The following is a 23,257-nucleotide window of genomic DNA, read 5'->3' on the forward strand; positions in this document are numbered from 1 at the left end:
GTTAAAAGTATAAATTTTTCTTAAAAATAGAAATGTCAAAATGCTTTAAAGATTAGTTGAAAATATTAATTTTTCTTGAATAAAAGCATGAGGTTTTTTTCTTTTATAAAACAATAAGATGAAAAGACTTCTATCAAAAGCTTAAAGCATTACTCCCTTTGTCTTTCCCTTTTAAAAAAAATGTCAAATAATCCGACGATGGAGCCTCTGCGAAAGAAACAGTAGTTTTCTTGCATATTCTTGAGGTGAGAGAATTTTTTTAATTTTTTGTCAAAAGTATTAGAGTCAATTAAGAATAATTTTAAATAATTAACTACTTGGTAAAATTTTTAAGACTAATAGATAACACGAAATCGAGCTGGTACCATCTTTCGATGAACGTTGTGGGGGTGTTATAACATTTCTCATACGTAACCATACTTTCAGACCTAATTCTGGTTTCGCAAACATTGAATCTACCTTGCAAAGATATCTAAGTCAAACTTAAGATTTCTCTTTAAAAAGGGACAGATTTAATCAGGTGATCAATTGCACCTAAACAAAAAAGATTGGTAGTGACTCCTCAAATTAATGTTTAGCGATAGGTCGACAAATTTAAACGTTATGAAAATTAATTCTGCAATTAGTACTGTATAATTTCAATAAAATAATACAATCTCCTATCAGCTATACATATGATCTCGAACATGCATGAATGTCATCATTTTGTCACTAGAAGATCCATTTCTTGAGCATAAAACATTTCTATTTTCAACGTTTAGGCACTGCATGCAGTATACTTTTGGAAAAATAAAAGAAATAGCGTAATTAACAAGATTACCTGCTTGCTTATAGAATTGAGGACGACCACCACGATAGTCCTCATCACTTGTTGAGGGCTCAATTAGGATGAATCTGGACATATTTTTGGATGGACGAATCTCGACGTTTTGGTACAATCTCTCAAACAAGTTTAAACCATTTAGTTCAAGACTTCAAAAAGTTACTATACAGAGTAACTTCTTATTCTTAAATTATTCGTCAAGGTGTCAAACTCTTCTAAGTTGCATGCATTATTATTTGAAGGAAAAAAAAGCTCTAGTATTCAGAGCATACTCTACGTATTTATGTACTGCAATACTCTGTACAATGAACCTAGACTCAGATAAGTGAAGTATTGCAGTAACTGGAACAGTTATTGGGAATCAAAATTAAGTTCATATACATGAGAGATTCTTCTGCTCGAACTGAAATAAATTTTAAGTATTAACAACTTAAGTTGCAATTTTACAGCCTAGCACGGCAGAGAATCAAAAGAGTTATTAGCAGTCTTTCTTCTCTGTATATAAAGCAGTGCTAAAAGGTTCAATACTGCCGGATGCTGTGGACTTCCTCAGATGGGAAGGAGCAAAGAGCCCACTTCCTACAATATCTATCTATTTTTTTTTTTTTTTTGTCGAAAAGTTCTAATTTGGCACTGCCTACCGATGGTCATGGCAGCTTAACGGCCAATCTCTGGTCATCACAGCTCGCATATTCAACGAGACCAGGTGCCCACTGCCCTTTAGATTTTGTACTTCCTGTTAAACTAGGAGGTAGCTGGTCCAGCTGGGACGGCCTCTCGTCTCGCCCTTCTTTCTTCGGATTTGAATTTCATTTTGTCGACGGGGAATTGGAGCTCATCATTTGCTTTCTTTGACTTGGTCGACCAAGACAAATGCAAGATTTCTTTAGTGATGAAATGCAAGTGGAGGGAGGGACCTCTCTTTTGGTTGTTGCTCTTGACTTTTTTATTAATTATGATCATGCCGATATTTACCAAAAAAAAAAAATTGCAAGCATGAGAATAGCCGTTAGACAAACAATTGATCACACCAATAACAAAGAGTTTATGTTGTTTACACAAGCATGAACTGTCCCTTCATATAATAAAGAGTTTGAACATTCTGTTTTTCTGCAAATTAAACAATGACTTCAAATTCTTGCAGAAGATCCTCAGTTGATTAGGATTGTTTTTTCAGTGATCAATTCCAGCAGGACCCACTGATAAATATTCTTAGTGGAGTAATACAAATATAATTAAACAATAGAAAAAAAAATCTCACTCAAGAATTGTCTTTCAGTACAGTATGATTTTGTTTAAGGAACCTAGTAGAACAGCCTAGCTTTTCAGAGATAGAGGATGGATCTCAATTGTTGATGTGACATACCTTTGATTTTTTTTATGGCATGACATGTTCTCGAGTTCGATAAAGAAAGAGCTCTCACTCCTTAGGAGAGAAAGAGAAAGTCAAACCTCTAGTGCAAATTCCATAAAGCACATAAAGGGTCAAATTTTTGCATTTAGAAACCTCGAAAAGCAAGATTCATATCAATATCAACTTATGACACTGATACGTGGTCAATTTCCGGCTGTTCAATGAACCATCCATTGTGACCCGTGATACTACTTTTTTCCATTAGTGGAAGCTAAATCAAACCCAGTTTTCTTAATTAAAACATTTCCATCACTAGAGCGCTTTCTCTACTGTTTTATAAATTATTGTTTAGGCTGGTATTAGTAGTTAAGGTTCAAAGATGCTTGTTTTTATTCTTTGAATTCATTTTCTGAGCATATAAGATGCTTACAATCAATTAGTACTTTTAGATCATTGGTGGTGTTGTTACGGCCGGGCCCTATCATTTTGGTTACTTGGGCACTAACTGTACTGCCATTGGGTTATACTAACTGATACTTTTGAATACAGCTTAACTTGAGGAATATTGGTTGGAAAGTGAAAGTTTAGGCATAAAAAAAAGGTTAAGTTGGAGGGATATGCTGTCCTCTTATTCCATTCAATTGGTTTTCCCAAGGTTTCTGAAGTCTCTTATGATTTCATTTTGCCATAGATCTCATATATAATTATAGCCAGTAATTGGATGGTAAGACTAGTAAAGGAAAACATTGAGAAATTTATTTTCAACACTTGCATAACTAGGAGATGACATTTGGTTCAATTAAAGTTGTCATTCTTATCAGATACCCTATTAATAAGCTTATTAATGCCAGTTAATTGAACACAAGAAATTAATTTCATTAAAAGTTGTTGAAGGTGTTGTTAATTATCTATAGTTTCCAGCAGCGAAGCTTTAACATTCAGCATCCAAACAATGATTCTACCCATTTGTAGTTGAAAGTTTGCAACTGCCATTAACAATGGAGGTTCAAAAAAAGAGGTATAGGACAGATGTATTTCACTTGAATTTGTCGACCAAAAGAGTTCTAAAGCTTGCACAACAGCCATCAGCATATAATAATACTATTTATGCATTTTTGCAAGGGGTGCATTTCGGTGGTGGGGAAGCCCATTTCCTAAAATATATTGCTATCTCTAGGGAATATCCGGATATAAACCAACACGGTTAGCATCTAATATTTTATGTCTGTCACTAAAATTTTGATTAAACAGATTGCTGTCCTCACACATTAATTCAAACGACAAAGAAACATTACCGCACTATGAAAGGTCAAGGATCGAGCTTCAATCTGCAATAGACAGCTTTGTCCTCGAAATTTTTTTAAAAAGAGAGGTGTTGAGGATGCCATTGTTTCACTCTGCAGAAGTTCTTATTATGGTTAAGAAAAGATACAATAAGAGCAGAATAAGTGGGGTAGAGAGAAGATTACCAAGATATATGCAAAATATGGAAGATATTGTCTTCAAGAGAGTCAAATTATAATACATTTGGTGGGACATAGAACAATACTAGTGAGAGATATCTTCAAGAGAGGAAATACATTAATTTCCACATTATTGTATAAAAAAAATGTTTCTAGAATTCAAACCCTTAATTATTGCAATCGATGCCACACCACTCATTAAGGTTTATGAATAATTAGCCGTTAGGATCATTAAAGGGCCCTGATTCTTGACATTATAAATCGGGGAAGAGCTGAACTCGCTTCATTGTGCTTGGTTTTATCTTCTCCCTCTCATCTCTCTTAATCCTATCTCTGGCTGTTTCATTCTGTAATATATACTACAAGAGCCATGGATCAATGTGTTGTTTTTCTTCTTGCATTGATTGCCTGCAGCCATTTAGTTTTCTCAGTTGAGGGAAGACAAATAAAATCAGTGAGCAAACTTGGTTCAAAGCAGAGCAACCAGGTTGACAACTCTGCAATGCACAAAGAAGATCATCAACCTGGAGCCCCATGTTACATTTCTAATGCTCCTGCCCACCATTCAGCTTCAGTATCAGGAAAGAAAGAAATATTGTCACTCCCTATACCAACTAAAAGCTCAGATTTTGGAGATTCACTTGCAGGGTATAAAGGAGATTTTCGACCCACTACACCAGGGAACAGTCCTGGTGTTGATCATTCTTTTGTAGAAGATGATGAAGATACTGAACAAAAAGCAGGAAGCATTAGCCCAAGCAATGATAAGCATTCTATTGCAGACGCTAAAGAAGATTTCCAACCTACGGACCCAGGACACAGCCCTGCTGCTGGACATTCTTTAGCAGAAGATGATGAAGATACTGTACAAAAATCAGGAAGCATTAGCCCAAGCAATTATAAGCATTCTACTGCAGAAGCTAAGGAAGATTTCCGACCTACCGACCCAGGACACAGCCCAGGTGCTGGACATTCTTTAGCAGAAGATGATGAAGATACTGAACAAAAATCATTAAGCATTAGCGTAAGCAACGATAAGCATTCTATTGAAGAAGGTAAGGAAGGTTTCCGACCTACCGACACAGGACACAGCCCTGGTGCTGGACATTCTTTAGCAGAAGATGATGAAGATACTGAACAAAAATCATTAAGCACTAGCCCAAGCAATGATAAGCATTCTACTGAAGAAGGTAAGGAAGGTTTCCGACCTACCAACCCAGGACACAGCCCGGGAGCTGGTCATGCTTTTCCAAGCAAAATTTCAGAACCAAATGCCTAGACATGTAAATGCCTCCACAGGAACATTGATTTAGGTATATTTCCTCAATCTCCCAAATTGTAATAATTGTGTCAGATGGCAGGATCTGTTATTGTTATGGATTTGCAATATTCACGTAGGACTTGCATGATTCCTAGGTCTAAAGACAGAGATTGGGATGTAACTGTAAAAAAATAATTATCCCGAAGCAATCTGGTTTAATGTTTGTAACTAGTTATTTAATCATGTCCATGTCACCATGTCATGTACTATACATTACTCTTTGCAATGTCTTCTTTCATCCATCTTAGCAATAAATTGTTTCTGATATTTCAAAAAAAAAAAAGACAGCGCCTATGTGGCTCATGCAGCCGACATCTTAATCTTTAATTGCTTGCAGAGCTTACATATTGTACTTTATTCATCTCTCTCTTCCGCCAGGGGTCCTGCATGTATTCATTATTTTTAGGTAACGATATGCTAAGAAGGACCATCAAATAAAGCTTATATAAATCTTTAATTTCCATTTCGGGCAATAACGGTTTTGATAAATAAAAGGTTTATATTTAATGTATTGTTAGTGTATATTATCAATTAATTTGATTATATCACTTTTAAAAATTTAAAATATAATCGCTGTTATGTCGCATTTATCGTTGTTATGAATATAACAAATAAAATAGTTATATTTATATTCATTGAAGCCGTGAATATTTTTTAAATTTTCACAATTTACCATCAAATTAAACAAAAAATAATTTAATCATAATTATATTTATTTATGATATTTAAAGTAATCTATGATATTTTAATTTTACATTTATAGGCTAAAATAATTTTTTCATATATTTTAATTATAACTCGGAATCATTATGCTCATTTAAAATATTTTTCTTTAATATATCTATGAATTTTATAGACATAAATGCTATGAATACATATGATGGACAAAATATCTTTATTTTGAAATAAATGATGGACAAAATATTTTATATATTGTTAGCTCATAAATTAATTAAATTAAAAAATAAAATTATATATATATTTTTTATAACATATATGATCATTGGGAGGATGATTAAAACTTAGTTGTTTAAGCATGGATACATACACGTCCTCATTAAATCAAATTCAAAGCTAACATTTTAAATAACTAATTAAGCAAAATAATTAATAGTTAGTAACCTAAATTTTGTCAACTCATAAAAAATATAATTAATAATAACATTAATAATATGAATTTATATAACAAAATTATTTCTTTTAAATAATGATATATGCATAAAATTCATAAAAAAAAAAAAAACCACTAATTAACAATATACAAAGAAAAGGTTTGATTAAAGGCCCACTTATAATAAAAAAAGTTCGACCCTAACTCAAAATGAGGGCCCAACTATATGTCTTCTTTCAGGTTTGTTTATTTGGTTCAACTCTATTGGCTTTTTCGGTGACACTGCTCATTGAATCTATTGTTCTCATTTTGATTAGATGCTACACCTGACGCTATCCTTCAAAATCCCTACTTATTATCAACAAGTGATTAATCTTAATTAGTTAAGTTCTTTTTTTTTCGATAAAAAAAATTGAATTCAAATTTTATTAATGATAATTTATTAAAGTCATATCAAATATATAATTTATAATTATTTATCTTAAATTATTAAATACGATACATTTTATTTTAATTTATAAGATTGAATAATATATTTATCTTAAATTTTTTTGTATAAAAAGAAAAAAAATCCCTACTTGATTAAGCTGTCCCCTGTTTCTGCCATCTTTGTCACTCCTTTTTTCCCATCCCATAACAAAGCCACCACGACTCGAGCCAACCGACCACTCCTGCTTCTCAAATCCTCACGGTCTCCCTCAAGCGATTTTTTACTCTAAACTTTTATCTATGTCTCTCAAGTCTCAAGTATCAAGTTCGGAGAAGATGGCATGGCACTCAACTTCAGGCCACTGGCCATGGTAGCTCTGAGAGAGCTCTTTCTTTCTCTATTTTCTTTTAACTTCTTTCTCTATTTTCTTTTGGGTTTTCTAGTTTGATGTTTGATTTGAAAAGAAAAATACAAATAGCCGTTTTAGCATAATTTTTTGTTATACCATTATTTATGAACTCGATACAAAATGATAATTCACACATTGCGAGAAATATTAGTGACGGTGTTATCAAAATAGCAACAGTTATATCACATTAGGGATATTATTTAAATCTATACTATTTTATTAATGAAATGAATAAAATTATATTATTTTATTAATAAATAATTTTTTTAAAATATTAATTTTTTATATATTTATTTTAAAAAATAATATTTATTCATTAATTAAATAACATCATTTGATTAAATGAGAGTGCATCAAATATAATCACATAATCAGATATAGATTAAGGTTCTTCAGAAAAAAAAAAAAAAGAACACTTATATTTGGGAATACAATAGACCAAGTATTATTCTCTACTGACTTTTTAAATAAAATAAATTTAATTTTGATCATTATTTTTAATAAAATCATAAAATTAAAAATAAAATTTATAAAGTTTGAATTTCAAAATTTTCAAAACATGAACATACAAAATGTAACCCAGGGAATAAGAAATGGAGATGAAAGGGTTCCACTAGGAAGAGCCAACTAAGCCTTTTTTTTTAATTATTCTAAGTAGTCAGAGGAACCTTGATTATATATAAAAGTGGATCAAAGAGAGTGGCCTAAAGCGACCTAGTGCATATGAATATAGTAAATTTAATATAGTAAATATATATATATATATGTTCCAAAAAAAAATTGAGATCAACTTATATTAGTGTAATATTTTTGAATTTTATATATTTTTTTAATTATTAATTTTAATAGATTCAAATGATAAAATTAAACCATTATCTTATCTTTCTCATCTCGTAAATTTTTGAAATCAAAAATTAAAAAAAGATATAAAAGATATAAATTTTTTTTAGTATAACTTGATCTCTTTCCTAGAAGAAAAGGGCTCCAATTAATTTAACAAGATAATAAACTAAATACATACTAAAAAAGGTTAAAAGTCATGACCTTAACATATATTTTATTTTCACCCCAACGCGAACACAGAGAAAAGAACCTTTGAATTCAAAGTTATACATTGACTATAAAGTATGCCTTACCCCCAAAAAAAAAAAAAGTTATAAAGCATACCTTGGTACTTATTATCAAATCTCATTGTTCTAATTTCTTTATAGGACTTTTTTTTGTTGGTAAGTCACAAATTCATTAATTGGGACACTATTTGTTAATTAAAGTGAATAAACTACATTCACTTGAAGAGTACAAGTATTAATTAATATTAGTGTTTTTTGTGTTAGATTTCGTTGGTTTGTACTAAGGTGATTAGATATTAATGAGTGTCTTTAGAATAATTTTTTTAAATACCATATTAAGTATAATATTTTTTTTCAATATATTAAAATAAATTATCTCTCAATATATTAAAACAAATTATCTTATGAGTTACTGTGTTTAATACAAAATTAACTTTTATCTTTAAGCGAGTTAAACCAAGAGCCAGGCGGGAACGCATGCGTAACAAAGCAACTCGTTTTGAGGTAGGAACAAAAAAACAAAAAGCACTGGTTTCGAAAAGTAGGTTTATTTTAATACATGGGAGGAAGCAGCCAGGGAAGATTCCCATGGAATCTTGTGTTTTAACCATTCACTTGCAAAGATTTCTCCAACTTCGAGCAAAGAAATCAGTAATATAAGTTGTCGTCCTTAAACCCTTTTGGCCTAATTTGGGACATCTGACAAGTTTATGTCAGACGACAAATGGAATCCCGAGGCGACCCTTTTTACATTCAAGATTACAATCAATAAAGAATCACAAATAAAATTTGAATACAAATTCACTTACATCGAGATGAATAAATTTATGGGTTAGGTAAAATTTTGGTAAAAAAAATTTGTAATTAACGGTTTAGAATGGTATGTATATATATATATATATATTTATATATAAGTTGTGAAAGTTAGAATGTCACTTCAATCTTTACGACTTGATTTGGATTAATTTTTTTTTAAATTAAATTTTTAATAATATTAAATGATGGTAAAAAAAATTAGAGTTAAATTTTAAATAAATTCATACTAATTTGATTTTATATATAAAAAAGTTATTTTTAATTATTTATTTAATTATATTTATATTAAAAAATATTTTATTAATGTTAGATCAAATCAAATTTAATTATTAAAGATATAAAATCGGATTGATTTTGAAACGAACTTCATTGCCATCCTTACTTGAAAGAACTAGTGAGAAGGGCTATGGACAAACAAAGAAACAAATTGCTGGCCAAACCATTTTTTTTTAAAATTTTTCGTTTACACATACATATTTGTATTAGGTTCATGATCTAGGTTTTGACAATAATGGACTCTCCCTTCATACTTGACATCACTTCTAAAAGATACCTTGCATTTGGGGCCTCACAACCCACATGCTGCACACTTCTCGATTCTCGCCCTCTTATTTTTTGTCTTTTGTGTCTGTGTTTTTTTTTTTTTTTTTCATCTGCCTAACCTTTTATGCTCTATAAATAGCGTGGATATAAGATAGGGTCCAACCATAGCTTTCTCCGTCCTGGTTTACTTCATAAGATTAGCCGTTTAAAACTCTAATACAATTCTGTGACTTCATCATTAATTCTTGCTATGGCAAATGCTGGATGTAATTGTTTGTTTTTTCTACTAATAATGCTTGTTTTATCCCATGAAGTATTTTTCTTAGTCGAGAGACGGACCTTGAAAGTGAAGAATAATTTAGAGGATGTGAATTTAATGTTGAGTGCTGATAGGGAGATCTACATTAATATTGTAGGACTTGCTGTGAATAATGAGGCTTTCTCGAGCCCCTTGCACCACGTTTTCAGGTTCTTAGAAGAACCTGTAGACAATTTTCGACCCACAACCCCTGGACATAGCCCTGGCGTCGGCCATTAATCCATTCACCACTTAGATATATTGTATTTGTTGTAGGCTTGTCGTTGGTATTGTAGGCAATTTGGTATTGATTTCATTGTCTTTTATCATTAATCTACTTGTACTTGTATCTCTACTTTTAATAAGAAGTTTGCAATTAATTAAGTTTGGCCTTCCTCTGTATGAAAAAAGTTACATTGAATTAAGCAAAGTTATGGCTTGTTAGCTCAATGGTATTGGAGTGAATCTAAAATTGAGGTTTTCAAGTTTAAATCATAACTTTTGCTTATTGAATGAAATGATCGGCTGTAATAGTTAAAGATGAGAAATCTTTGACAAAAAAGCTATAAGCATTTATAATTTCAATCAAATTAGTTAAGCACCACTTTCTAATCATTTTAATTGTTAAGCATTCAATTTAAAATCAATTGACAATAAGTGAAATGGTTCAACTTGAATATAAGATTATAAAAAATTATATATTTATTAGATGTATAATAACACTACAGTAACAGATCCCATTATGTGTAAACGGATGTGAAAAAAGTTTACTACGTGATAGATTTAAAAAGGACAACAAAAAGAAATGTTGACTTTAATGTCATGTTAAATATCTAACTTAAAGCAAATTGATTATAAGTAAAGGGGTTCAAACTTAATATAAAACTATAAAAAAATTATATATTTATTAGGTGTGGGATAATACCGTACTAATATCAATTAAGTTCAAAAAATTTCAACATGGTAAAATTAATCTAAACATCAATAAAAGTAATTTATTTCAAAAAGAAAAGTTAGTTATGAAAATAAAATGACCCTTCAACTCATTGTCCAGTTGAGAACGCGCGGAAGGAAAAAAAAGGTTGGTGATGCAGTTGCATGAACCATGCATGATTATTAATTTCCGTGACAGCTTTGCAAGCTAAATTGTGAAACCTTCGGTCTGTCTCGATGAACATGTATAAAGGGATATTCGACATGTACTTCCGACCAAATTTGATTTTATAATTGCTTCCTTGTACTGATCAGTTCACATGCAGCTTAAATTGCTTATGGAATATTCCTTGTTTGATGCTTGGGACGACATTTGACTTCAAGGGTTTAGGGCCTCGCATGCTTTTAAACATCTCTTTCTTTATTTTCAGGCTCTCGAAAAATTCTTACAATGTCTAGGGTTTTACAATAACATAAAGAAAGAGAAAGGAAGAGTGTTCCATCAAGAATGGCAAGTAGGGTTAGTTCTTTTCGATGGAAAAAAAAGCTAAATGTAAAGAAATAATTTCATTTTATTTAACTAGACAAATATTCACTGGTATATTATTTACTTTAAAAAATTAATTCACATTACATAACATGGTTAATCTACACTAAGGTTTTTGTCTATAAAAATGATATTGTATTGTATACTAAGTGGGTAACTAGCAACTACCCTCCACAAGCTAGGGTGATACCATCCTTTTGAGTTTTTATATATGGTTGAGTTTTTATAAAAGAATGAGGCATGCCCATGTGGTTGGCCTTGCTAATCATAGGAAAGTACAGACTAATATATATGCCATTAGAATTATAAAACAATAGTAAACCTAAAAATTAAAGCATAGAATAGAAAATAAATAAAACTGTGGATTGGGTTTTGGTCCTCACTTGCTCTAAGAAATAGTGGTGGATAAATGGTTAAGATAGGAATTTGAAGATTAAAGCCTAAAGGCAATAATATATTACTGTAATTTGACCTACTTAGTACTTCATTTGATGTCTCGCGTCATTTAATTAATGTTAACGACAAAAATACACTCTCTAATTTAATCTTCAAAACAAATTGTTTTAACTTAAGGGTTTTGGTTTGTTATGTGAAATGGTGATGACTGATGGATTTTTGTATTTAGGTTTTAAAATGATCATCATACACGAGAGACAATTCCTGGTGGTCTTACGCCATCAGCATATACATTTTCCTTTTGAGCCAACTTTGATTCTCTTTTTGTACTGAAAACTAGTTTTCAAGCCTTTGTGCCAAAAGATCTTTCAGTTATTCAAGTAGAGTCATGGTGTCCCAACTATATAATAGTGTCCAAGGATTATATATATAATATATATCAAGTAATCTGTCCTAACTTAACTTTAATTCGAATCTCTCTATTATAGACAATCTTTAAAAATTATTTAATTTGTTTGAAGAAAATTCAGGTCCACGATTCAAATAGTTTCTACTCTCCCATCTACTTTTTCATGTATATAAAGAATTACTAATAATTATGATAATAATAAAATCTGATCAGTTAATTTATACAATCATGTGTTTATTCTTAAAAGTGACTTTCAAAAAATTTAAAATTTAAATTTTAGTACTTATAATAATTTTTTATTTTCAAATTATGAACTGATTTATAAAAAAAGAAGTTATGATAAATAATAATGTAGTTTTTCATTTATGATGTAAACTTGGGAACTCTATACCTTTTTATTTTTATATTTATTTATTTATCCTTTTTCATTTGAACTGGACTCCAAAAGGAGTGGACGACCAAGACTTCTAAATTTTATGTTCACCCCCCAAAATTGGAATCTACGAGAAATGGGGTGACATACATTTTAATTGGGCTTTGCAGTCCAAGGGCACAATTGTGGTTTATATTTGGGCTTCGTCACCAGAGGGTCATATCAGTTTAAGCTAGTTTTCATATGTTTTCCATTTTTTCTAGCTGGGGTACTCTTGGGCCTAACAGACTTTACGTATTTGAAAATTCTCGGTACTCAATCAAAGACACAGGCCCACAGAAAAAAATAGTTGAAAAAGATATTTTCCATTTTTTATCTACTTTTTTTATATCTCAAAATTATATTCTTTTATTTTTTGAATATTTAAGATTCTTACGTTTTTATGTTTTAAAATTATTTTTTATCATTTTTTTTTTTTAGATTTTGACATTAAAAATCATAAAAATTTAATTTTATAAAAAAAAATTAATTTTAATATTAAATATATTTAAATAAAAAATATCTTTTAAAAATTTCATCAATATTAATATCGTCCAAACTGACGAAATTCAGTTATGAATCTTTCATTCGTTGTCGAGCAGCCGCATCACATGCACGTCTGCATAAAGATATGAACGTTATTTTCGCGACTGAAGTGGAAAAGTGGGACCCAACACATTATCCTTAGAAATATAAAATTTCATTAACTGAGTAAATAATTTATCATCTATTTTGTAATTTGTTTAAGTTTACAGTTAAAATTTTAAACTCTTTTATATACGAAAATTTTAAAATCTTTCATAAATCTTTAATCGCATTTTTTAATTTGATTGTGTTATTAAAAAAAATTCATAAAAATCAATCCAAATGTGAAAAATAAAAATTCCTTGTGTTTAAAATAAAAAACAAAATTCATCATAAAGAAAACAATTTTGAAACATTTTAAACAAGCAAGGCTGTATATTCAATTAGAAGAGCAGAATATGTAAAACAGTGCTCAAAAGTTCGATACCGCCATAGGCTGTGGACTTCCTCAGGTGCAGTAACCAACCACAAAAAAAGTCCTTTTCGCAAGATTCTTCATTCCACTATAAGTGGAACGCTTGAAAGGGGCGGGGGGGGGGGGGGGGGGGTGAGGGACGGCGAATTCGAGCTCATCATTTGCTTTCTTTGACTTGATGGACCAAGACAAATGCAAGATTTCTTTAGTGATGAAATGCAAGTGGAGGGTCCTCTCTTTTTGGTTGGTGCCCTTGACTTTTTGATTAATTATGATCATGCCGATATTCACCCAAAATAATTTTTTTGCAAGCATGCTAATAGCCGTAAGACAAACAATCGATCACACCAATGACAAAGTGCTTATGTTGTTTACACAAGCATTTACTATCCCTTCATATAATAAAGAGTGTGAACATTCTATTTTTCTGCAAAATTAAACAACAATGACTTCAAATTCTTGCATATAGGTTGAAGAAGATCCTCAAGTTGAGGAATATTGGTTGGAAAGTGAAAGTTTAGGCATAAAAAAAAGGTTAAGTTGGAGTGATATGCTGTCCTCTTATTCCATTCAATTGGTTTTCTCAAGGTTTCTGAAGTCTCTTATGCTTTCGTTTTGCAATAGGATCTCATATGTAATTATAGCTAGTAATTGGATGGTAAGACTGGTAAAGGAAAACATTGAGAAATTTATTTTGAACACTTGCACAAGTAGGAGATGATATTTGGTTCCATTAAAGTTGTCATTCTTATCAGATACCCTATCGATAATGCCAGTTAATTGAACACAAGAAATTAACTTCATTAAAAGAAGTTGAAGGTCTTGTTAATTATTTATAGTTTCCAGCAGGGAAGCTTTAACATTCAGCTGCCAAGCAATGATTCCGCCCATTTATAGTCGAAAGTTTTCAATTGCCATTAACAATGGAGGTTCAACCAAAGAGGTATAGGACAGAGGTGTTTCACTTGAATTTGTCGACCAAAAGAGTTCTAAAGCTTGCACAGCAGCCATCAGCATATAATAATACTATTTACGCATTTTTGCAAGGGGTGCATTTCGGTGGTGGGGAAGCCCATTTCCTAAAATATATTGCTATCCCTAGGGAATATGGGATATAAACAAACACGGTTAGCTTCTAATATTTTATATCTGTCACTAAAATTTTGATTAAACAGGTTGCTGTCATCATACATTAATTCAAACGACAGAGTAACATTTCGGCATTATGAAAGGTCAAGGATCGAGTTTCAAGCTGCAATAGACGGCTTTGTCCTCGAAAAATTTTTAAAAAAGAAGTGTTGAGCATGGCATTGTTTCACTATGCAGAAGTTCTTATAATAGTTAAGAAAAGATACAATAATAGCAGAACAACTGGGGCAAAGAGAAGAATTCCCAGAGACATGCAAAATATGGTAGATATTTGTCTTAAAGGGAGTCAAATTATAATACATTTGATGGGACATAGAACAATACTAGTGAGAGATATCTTCAAGAGAGGATATACATTAATTTCCACATTATTGTATAAAAAAGTTTTTAGAACTCAAACCCTCCATTATTGCAATTGATGCCACACCACTTACTAAGGTTTATGAATAATTAGCGGTTAGGATCCTTAAAGGGCCTTGATTCCTGACATTATAAATCCCCGTGAGAGCTGAACTCGCTTCATTGTGCTTGGTTTTATCTTCTCCCTCTCATCTCTCTTAATCCTATCTCTGGCTGTTTCATTCTATAATATATACTGCAAGAGCCATGGATAAATGTGCTGTTTTTCTTCTTGCAGTGATTGCCTGCAGCCATCTAGTTTTCTCAGTTGAGGGAAGAAAAATAAAATCAGTGAGCAAACTTGGTTCAAAGCAGAGCAACCAGGTTGACAACTCTGCGGTGCACAAAGAAGATCATCAACCTGCAGCCCCAAGTTACATTCCTAATGCAGATGCCCACCATTCAGCTTCAGCATCAGGAAAGAAAGAAGTATTGTCACCCCCTACACCAACTAAAAGCTCAGATTTTGGTGATTCACTTGCAGGGTACAGCGAAGATTTCCTACCCGCTAAAGCAGGGAGCAGCCCTGGTGGTGTTGGACATTCTTTTGCAGAAGATCATGAAGATACTGAACAAAAATCTGGACGCATTAGCCCAAGCAATAATAAGCATTCTATTGCAGGAGCTAAGGAAGATTCCCGACCTAGCAGCCCAGGACACAGCCCTGGTGCTGGACATTCTTTAGCAGAAGATGATGAAAATACTGAAAATTCTTTTGCAGAAGATGATGAAAATACTGAACAAAAATCAGGAAGCATTAGCCCAAGCAATGATAAGCATTCTATTGCAGAAGTTAAAGAAGATTTCCGACCTACCAACCCAGGACCCAGCCCTGGAGCTGGTCATGCTTTTCCAGGCAAAAATTCAGAGCCAAATGCCTAGAAATGTAATAAATGCCTCCAGAGGTACATTGACTTAGGTCTATTTCAAATTGTAATAATTGTATCAGATCAAAGGATCTGTTACTGTTTTGGATTTACAATATTCACGTAGGACTTGCATGATTCCTAGGTCTAAAGACACGGATTGGGATGTAACTGTAAAAAAATAATTGTCCCGCAATCTAACTAGTTATTTTATCCATGTGCATGTCACTATGTCATGTACATTGCATTACTCTTTGCAATGCCTTCTTTCCATCTTCTTAATAAATTGTTTCTGATATTTGAAAAAAAAAAAAAGGACAGCGTCCATGTGGTGCGTGAAGCCACCATTTTAATCTTAATTACTTGCAGAGCTTATATATCGCACTTCATTCAACTGAAATTTCTCTCTTCCTCCACTAAAAGTTGCAAAGTATGCCTAACCGCTAACCACCACCACCCCTCCCCACCCCCCCGGGCAAAAAAAAAAAAAGTTATAAAGCAAACCTTAGTATTTGAAATTCAAATCTCATTGTTCCAATTTCTTTATAGGACTTTTTTTTTGGTAAGTCACAAATTCATTAATTGAGACACAATTAGTTGGTTAAAGTAAATGAACTTTATTAACTTCAAGAATACGGGTATTAATTAATATTGGTATTTCCTGAGTTGGGTTTCGTTGGTTTTAATCAAGGTGATTCGATGTTAATGAGTATCTTTTAGAGCATTTTTTAAAAATATCATGCTAAGTATAATATTTTCTCTCGATATATTAAAGTAAACTGTCTTGTGAATTACTGTATTTAATACAAAATATTATTACGAAAAGTAAATTAACTATTTATACTCAAATTGGTTTAAAAACTTTTCCAATCCTTGCTTAACAAGATGAATTTACACTAAAAGTTTAGACAACATATGATAGATCGCAGATACCATACAAAAACTTGAACTAGCTACTAATAAATTTTACACTACACTAAAAGGTTACACTTTTAATTAATATAGGACATCAGTAAATTTTTCATTTGTGTTGATATAACAGATTACAGTCAGCAAATTGGTGAGGGCTCTGTTTTTTCTTGTTAACCAATATGTCCAGTCCAAAGCCTATATTAACTTTTACCTGTAAGCGACTTAAACCAGGAGCTCGGAGGCCCCAACGATGGTTAATTCGAGCACATGCGTAACACAGGAACTGGTTTCGAAAAGTAGATTTATCTTTAATACATGGAAGGAAGCAATCGCAAAGAGAAGATTCCCATGGAATCTTGTATTCTAACCGTTTATTTGCAAAGATTACTCCAACTTTGAGCAAACAAATCAGTAATAAATGTTATCGTCCTTAACCCCTTTCGGCCTAATTTGGGACATCTGACACGTTTAGGCCCTGGCCCTGGCCTTGGCCTTGGCCGAAAGGGGTTAAGGACGATAACGTTTATCACTGATTTCTTTGCTCAAAGTTGGAGGAATCTTTGCAAATAAACGGTTAAAATACAAGATTCCTCCAAATTCTCTTGTCATATTCATATCCTTTAGAGAATAAATGAATGAAGGAAGTGATCTACTTATAATCAAATTCTATTCCACCCTCACTTTTACCTATCTTATATTAAAAGTTACGGTTAATTATCCATTGGTATCCAAACTAGAATAACAACGTTGTCAATCGCAATTAAGTAATCTTAACACACATTTCTTTAAGCAAATTGCACCCATAAAAAGAATAAAAATAAAAATAACATTCAGACTCAAATTCTTTTGTCGCAAGCTCTAATTCTGATGGTGTCTCTTCAAGCTTTCCTCTTGTTGGCGGTTGAAAGCTTTCACAAGTGAATATTATTTCTTGTTTTCGTTTTCCTCTCCAAAGCAAATACCCTAGAGTGACTTTATCAGTAAACGGTCCATGATTCACTCTTCGAGAATTTTTTCATGCTTTAATCATCTCATTCATCCTCTGAAATGCTTTTGGCTCATTGTAAGAGAAATCTAACTGATGAAGCCCATGCATCATAGGTATGAACTGTTCTGCCTTAAACTGTCTTCTCACTAGGAGTGGTGCATAATTTGTCGCTCCCCATAAACCTAAAAGTGGGACCATTGTATTATCCCCACATTGATACAACATAGGCTCACGATTCGTTCATGGGGCCAACCATCTTACTTCGGCACTGATCAATTTTTGTAGAAAAGTTATCCATTCTTTTTTAAACTTTCGTTCTAACCACCCACTTTTACAGAATTCCTTGATCGGAGCTCGATTACGGTCATAAAGCTTCGAGAAAGTACATTTTCTTCATTCGAAATGGTTTTTCACCCAAGTACAATAATTATATGCAACTTATAAAGCGTCCTCCATTCTGACAACAGTAACTCAAAGATATGATAGTTTCTGCTAATATTACCGTTGATTATGCTCTCGAAGAAGTCAACCACCGCTATTTCAATGTAACCCAAAACCATTGAAAATATCACTATTTCATATATGACTAAGGCAAATATATCTAACCCCCATTCTTTGTTGGCATGTTGCACTAGAAACTCATGAAAAAACTTTCACAGTAGGCAAACTTATTCTTGTTTTTTCTTTGTATGAGAATCTACAACTTTTTTGTCTATCCCCATGAGTTGAGCCAAACCCTTACGAAATCCTGACTTGTATTTTTTGACATATATCTTATTAGGAGCCTTGAGGTGCAAACTCAATAAAATCAAATATTCTTCGATGGTTAGTGTCATATCAACTTCATTGAAGATGAAACACTTGTATGCAGGATCTCAGAATTACGTTGCAGCTTTGATTAGTTGATCGTCAACAACTACTGTAAGAAGGTGTGCTATATGCTCGTGTCTTTAGCAAAACTGCTCTTGTCTTGACGGACTCATCTTCTTCCATATATCAACCAAATCCTCTAGATTATTTTGTTTAAGGAGGATGGATGTTTCTTAAGATAAGGTAAAATCATATCCGATTGGTAAGCAATCCCTCATCTTCAGTTAAATCTTTTTTGACTGGACCCTTACTTCGTTGGGTGACTCACAATGTGCTAATACAGATGAAGAACAAACTAGTCGTTCTGTGGAGTCCATGAAAAATTTTATTGAAGACCGTCTTTCAAGCAAATGTTTTTTATGCAACTTTATGATATGAGCATGAACCAATGCAAAAGAATGAGAGAAAATGTTAGTATGCCCAGAAAAAAAAGAATAAATAAATAACTAAATAAATTAAAACATCACACAGAATAAGAGGAATGAACCTTATGCTTTTGGTTGATTCTAAAAGGGAAGGATGATGGCTCTATTTATAGGTTAGGCACTCTTAAGGTTCACTATATGTGGTTTAAGGTTAAAGTCTAAAGGTTCTCAAATTGCTCCTTACATTATTGTCCATCACAGACTAGTAATGCACCATAATTCTCACCTATTACAGGCTACAAGCGAAAAATGTTCAATTTGAGTTAGAGTATTTTGCTAGCCACTACGGAGACATTAAACCTCACGAAAGCAATAGGTACTTTACTCCTTCCTAAAGGGATGGAGCTCGAGTATAGAACTCATGTTATGCATATGCATATGAATGACATAATTAATAAAGTAAATAAACATGAATGAATAAATAAAATATATACAAAAAAGTTCAATTTTATTAGGTTTTTGGATAACATAAATTTATTTGCTGGCCTAACTCTCAAACGTCCCTAGTGGAGTCTCCAAGCTGTCATAACGTCTAGATCCGGGGATCCATCGTTAGACATTGACTTGAAGGAGTCGTCACTAATCTTTTTTTATCTCGGTGTGATTGGTCACCTAAAGAATCTATCCTTTCAAAAAACACCTAAGTTTAAGGGTCCCTAAGAGAATAGGTTTAGGTCTACTAACCAGAATAGGGTTCGAGAGTTCGGTTACATGTGAGGAAGGTTATAGCACCCTCACAACGCTCATCGAAATATGATACCAACTTAATTTTATGTTATCCAATAAGCCTAAAAAATTTATCAAGTAATTAATTATTGAAAATTATTTTCAATTGACTCTAATACTTTTAGTAAAAAATTGAGAAAATTTTTTCACCTCAAGAGTATGTAAGAAAACTACTATTTCACTTGCAGAGGCTTCATCGTCGGATTATTTAACATTAAAAAAAATTCAATAAAATAAAAAAGAAAAAAAAATGATTGCTTTAGATATAAACTCTTTTCTCTTCAAAAATTCATTGTTTTTGTATAAGAAAACTTGATACTTTCAACTTTTTTTCAAAATATTTTTTAGAAACTTTAATTTCGAAAAAAATTGATACTTTCAACTTTTCCTCAAAAAAATTTTTTTTTTGAAAACTTATTTTTAAGAAAAATTGATACTTTCAACTTTTCCTTAAAAATATTTTTTTTGAATTTTATTTTAAAAAGTTAATAAAAATAAATAAAAATAAAGAAAAATAATAAAAATAAAATAAAATAAAAAGTATTAAACAATTCTAATCTAATCAATAAATAATAATAATAATAATAATAAATAAATAAATAAACTTGAAAACGATTCGACTTAATAGCTCGACTCGGCTTGACTTGAAAAAGAAAAGGCAGCTCGAAGATGTAGCTCGAGAGCGTCGGCTCGGCTTGAAGGGTCGGCTAGTACTCGGGTTACATAGGGCTTAGCGCTCAGGTCGGATCACCCGATTTCAAAACCCGTGGATCTTTTGAGAAAAATAACGCCAAAATGACGTCGTTTTCAACAAGTATAAAAAGTTATAACCTCTGTTTTTCAGCAGATCTCTCATTTTCTCTCTCTCTCTTCCCTTTCTTTCCTTTTTCTTCTCTCTAAACGGAGGAAGAACTCTGGTTGAATCTCGTCGAATTCTAAAAAATATCATCGAAATTTGAGTTTTTTACCGAAAGTTCATCGAAAAGTTTATCGATTTCTAAAAATAGTTACCGAAAACGGGGTAGCTCACCTAAAAATTCAACCGGTGCTGAAAAATTCACTAAAAAATTCAAATTTAGCCAGAAAATTCAACAGAAATCTGAAAATTTTTCAAAAATTTCCAAAAAAAAATTGCCTAAAATTCAAAAAAAACTTTCCACTGATTCTTAGAGCTGTTCTAACGCACCAAAACCCTTTTTTAGCTTTTATTTTTTCTCTGTGTGTCCCCTTTTTTTTTGTTCTATTTCAGCACCTATTTATAAGAATTTATCAGAAGAGTTTCTAATCAATCTCAATTTCCTTCTTGGATTGGGATTCAATCTTTGAATCCAATCTGAACTCTGATTGAATCTCAAATTCACGGTAGAACTCTAAATCTTTATCCTAATCCCAGTCGAATAAAAAATAAAAATAAAAATAATATAATAGATAAATAGTAATAAAATATATATAGTAATATATGTTAATAGATAAATAAATATATATGTATAAAATATATATATATATAGTAATATATGTTAATAGATAAATAAATATATATGTATATTAATAAATAATAATAGTAATAATAAATAATAAAAATTTAGAAAAAAATAAAATAATTTAAAAAATAAAAATGGGCCTACCCATTTGGACCAGGCCTAGATCAAATTGGGTATCTACAATATTTATATTAAAAAATATTTTATTAATTTTAAATCAAATCAAATTCAATTATTAAAGATATAAAATCATATTGATTTTGAGACGAACTTCATCGCCATCCCTACTTGAAAGACCTAGTGAGAAGGGCTATGGACAAACAAAGAAACAAATTGCCGGCCAAACCTTTTTTTTTTTAATTTTTCATTTACACATATATATTTGTATTAGGTTTATGATCTAGGTTTTGACAATAATAGACTCTCCCTTCACACTTGACATCACTTCTAAAAAATACCTTGCATTCGGGGCCTTACAACCCATATGCTGCACACTTCTCGATTCTCGCCCTCTTAATTTTTGTCTTTGTGTCTGTGTTGTTTTTTTTTTTTCATCCGCCTAACCTTTTATACTCCATAAATAGCGTTGATATAAGATAGGGTCCAACCATAGCTTTCTCCGTCCTGGTTTACTTCATAAGATTAGCCCTTTAAAACTCTAATACAATTATGTGACTTCATCATTAATTCTTGCTATGGCAAATGCTAGATGTAATTGTTTGTTTTTTCTACTAATAATGCTTGTTTTGTCCCATGAAGTACTTTTCTTAGTCGAGAGACAGACCTTGGAAGTGAAGAATAATTTAGAGGAAGTGAATTTAATGTTAAGTGCTGATAGGGAGATCAACATTAATATTGTAGGACTTGCGTGAAGAATGCAGTTTTCTCGAGCCCCTTGCACCACCTTTTCAGGTTCTTAGAAGAACCTGTAGACAATTTTTGACCCACAACCCCTAGAAATAGCCCTGGCGTCAACCATTAATCCAATCACCACTTAGATATATTGTATTTGTTGTAGGCTTGTCGTTGGTATTGTAGGCAATTTGGTATTGTTTTCATTTTCTTTTATCATTAATCTACTTGTACTTGTATCTCTATTTTTAATAAGAAGTTTGCAATTAATTAAGTTTGGCCTTCCTCTATATGAAAAAAGTTACATTGAATTAAGCAGAGTTATGGCTTGTTAGCTCAACGATATTGGAGTGAACTCTAAAATTGAGGGTTTCGAGTTTAAATCATAACTTTTGCTTATTGAATGAAATGATCGACTGTAATAGTTAAATATGAGAAATCTTTGACAAAAAAGCTATAAGCATTTATAATTTCAATCGAATTAGTTAAGCACCACTTTCTAATCATTTTAATTGTTAAGCATTCAACTTAAAATCAATTGACAATAAGTGAAATGGTTCAACTTGAATATAAGATTATAAAAAATTAAATATTTATTAGATGTAGAATAACACTACACTAACAGATCTCATTATGTGTAAGTGGAGGTGAAAGAAGTTTACTACATGATAGATTTAAAAAGGATAACAAAAAGAAATGTTGGCTTTAATATCATATTAAATATCTAACTTAAAGCAAATTGATTATAAGTGAAGGGGTTTAAACTTAATATAAAACTATAAAAAAAATTAGATATTTACTAAGTGTGAGATAATACCGTACTAATATCAACTAAGTTCAAAAATTTTCAACATGGTAAAATTAAACAAAACATCAATAAAAGTAATTTATTTCAAAAAGAAAAGGTAGTTATGAAAATAAAATGACCCTTCAACACATTGTGCAGTTGAGAATGCGCGGAAGGAAAAAAAGGTTGGTGATGCAGTTGCATGAACCATGCATGATTATTAATTTCCGTGACAGCTTTGCAAGCTAAGTTGTGACGCCTTCGGTCTGTCTCGATGAACATGTATAAAGGGATATTCGACATGTACTTCCGACCAAATTTGATTTTATAATTGCTTCCTTGTACTGATCAGTTCACATGCAGCTTAAATTGCTTATGGAATATTCCTTGTTTGATGCTTGGGACGACATTTGACTTCAAGAGTTTAGGGCCTCGCATGCTTTTAAACCTCTCTTTCTTTATTTTCA

The 23,257-nt window shown here is 31.7% G+C and overlaps 2 protein-coding genes across 2 annotated transcripts; both read left to right on the top strand.

Moving 5' to 3' along the window:
• The first annotated feature begins 3,943 nt into the window (after positions 1–3,943).
• On the top strand, positions 3,944–5,207 carry LOC149513878 (uncharacterized). The gene has a single exon (XM_089746869.1). It carries the CDS (start codon positions 4,011–4,013, stop codon positions 4,917–4,919), a length of 909 nt encoding a protein of 302 aa, XP_089602995.1. The 5' UTR covers positions 3,944–4,010; the 3' UTR covers positions 4,920–5,207.
• Positions 5,208–15,073: 9,866 nt separating this feature from the next.
• LOC111301059 (precursor of CEP9-like) lies at positions 15,074–16,195 on the top strand. The gene has a single exon (XM_022896570.2). The coding sequence runs from the start codon at positions 15,091–15,093 to the stop codon at positions 15,763–15,765; it is 675 nt and encodes a 224-aa protein (XP_022752305.1). The 5' UTR covers positions 15,074–15,090; the 3' UTR covers positions 15,766–16,195.
• Positions 16,196–23,257: the final 7,062 nt, after the last annotated feature.

This window comes from Durio zibethinus, chromosome 18, assembly GCF_047325235.1.
Source record: "Durio zibethinus cultivar Kanyao isolate XHJ-2024 chromosome 18, ASM4732523v1, whole genome shotgun sequence".
Classification (NCBI taxonomy): domain Eukaryota; kingdom Viridiplantae; phylum Streptophyta; class Magnoliopsida; order Malvales; family Malvaceae; genus Durio; species Durio zibethinus.

Excerpts from the sequence above, each read along its gene's own strand:
- LOC149513878 (XM_089746869.1), top strand. The coding sequence starts at position 4,011 with ATGGATCAATGTGTTGTTTTTCTTCTTGCATTGATTGCCTGCAGCCAT.
- LOC111301059 (XM_022896570.2), top strand. The coding sequence starts at position 15,091 with ATGGATAAATGTGCTGTTTTTCTTCTTGCAGTGATTGCCTGCAGCCAT.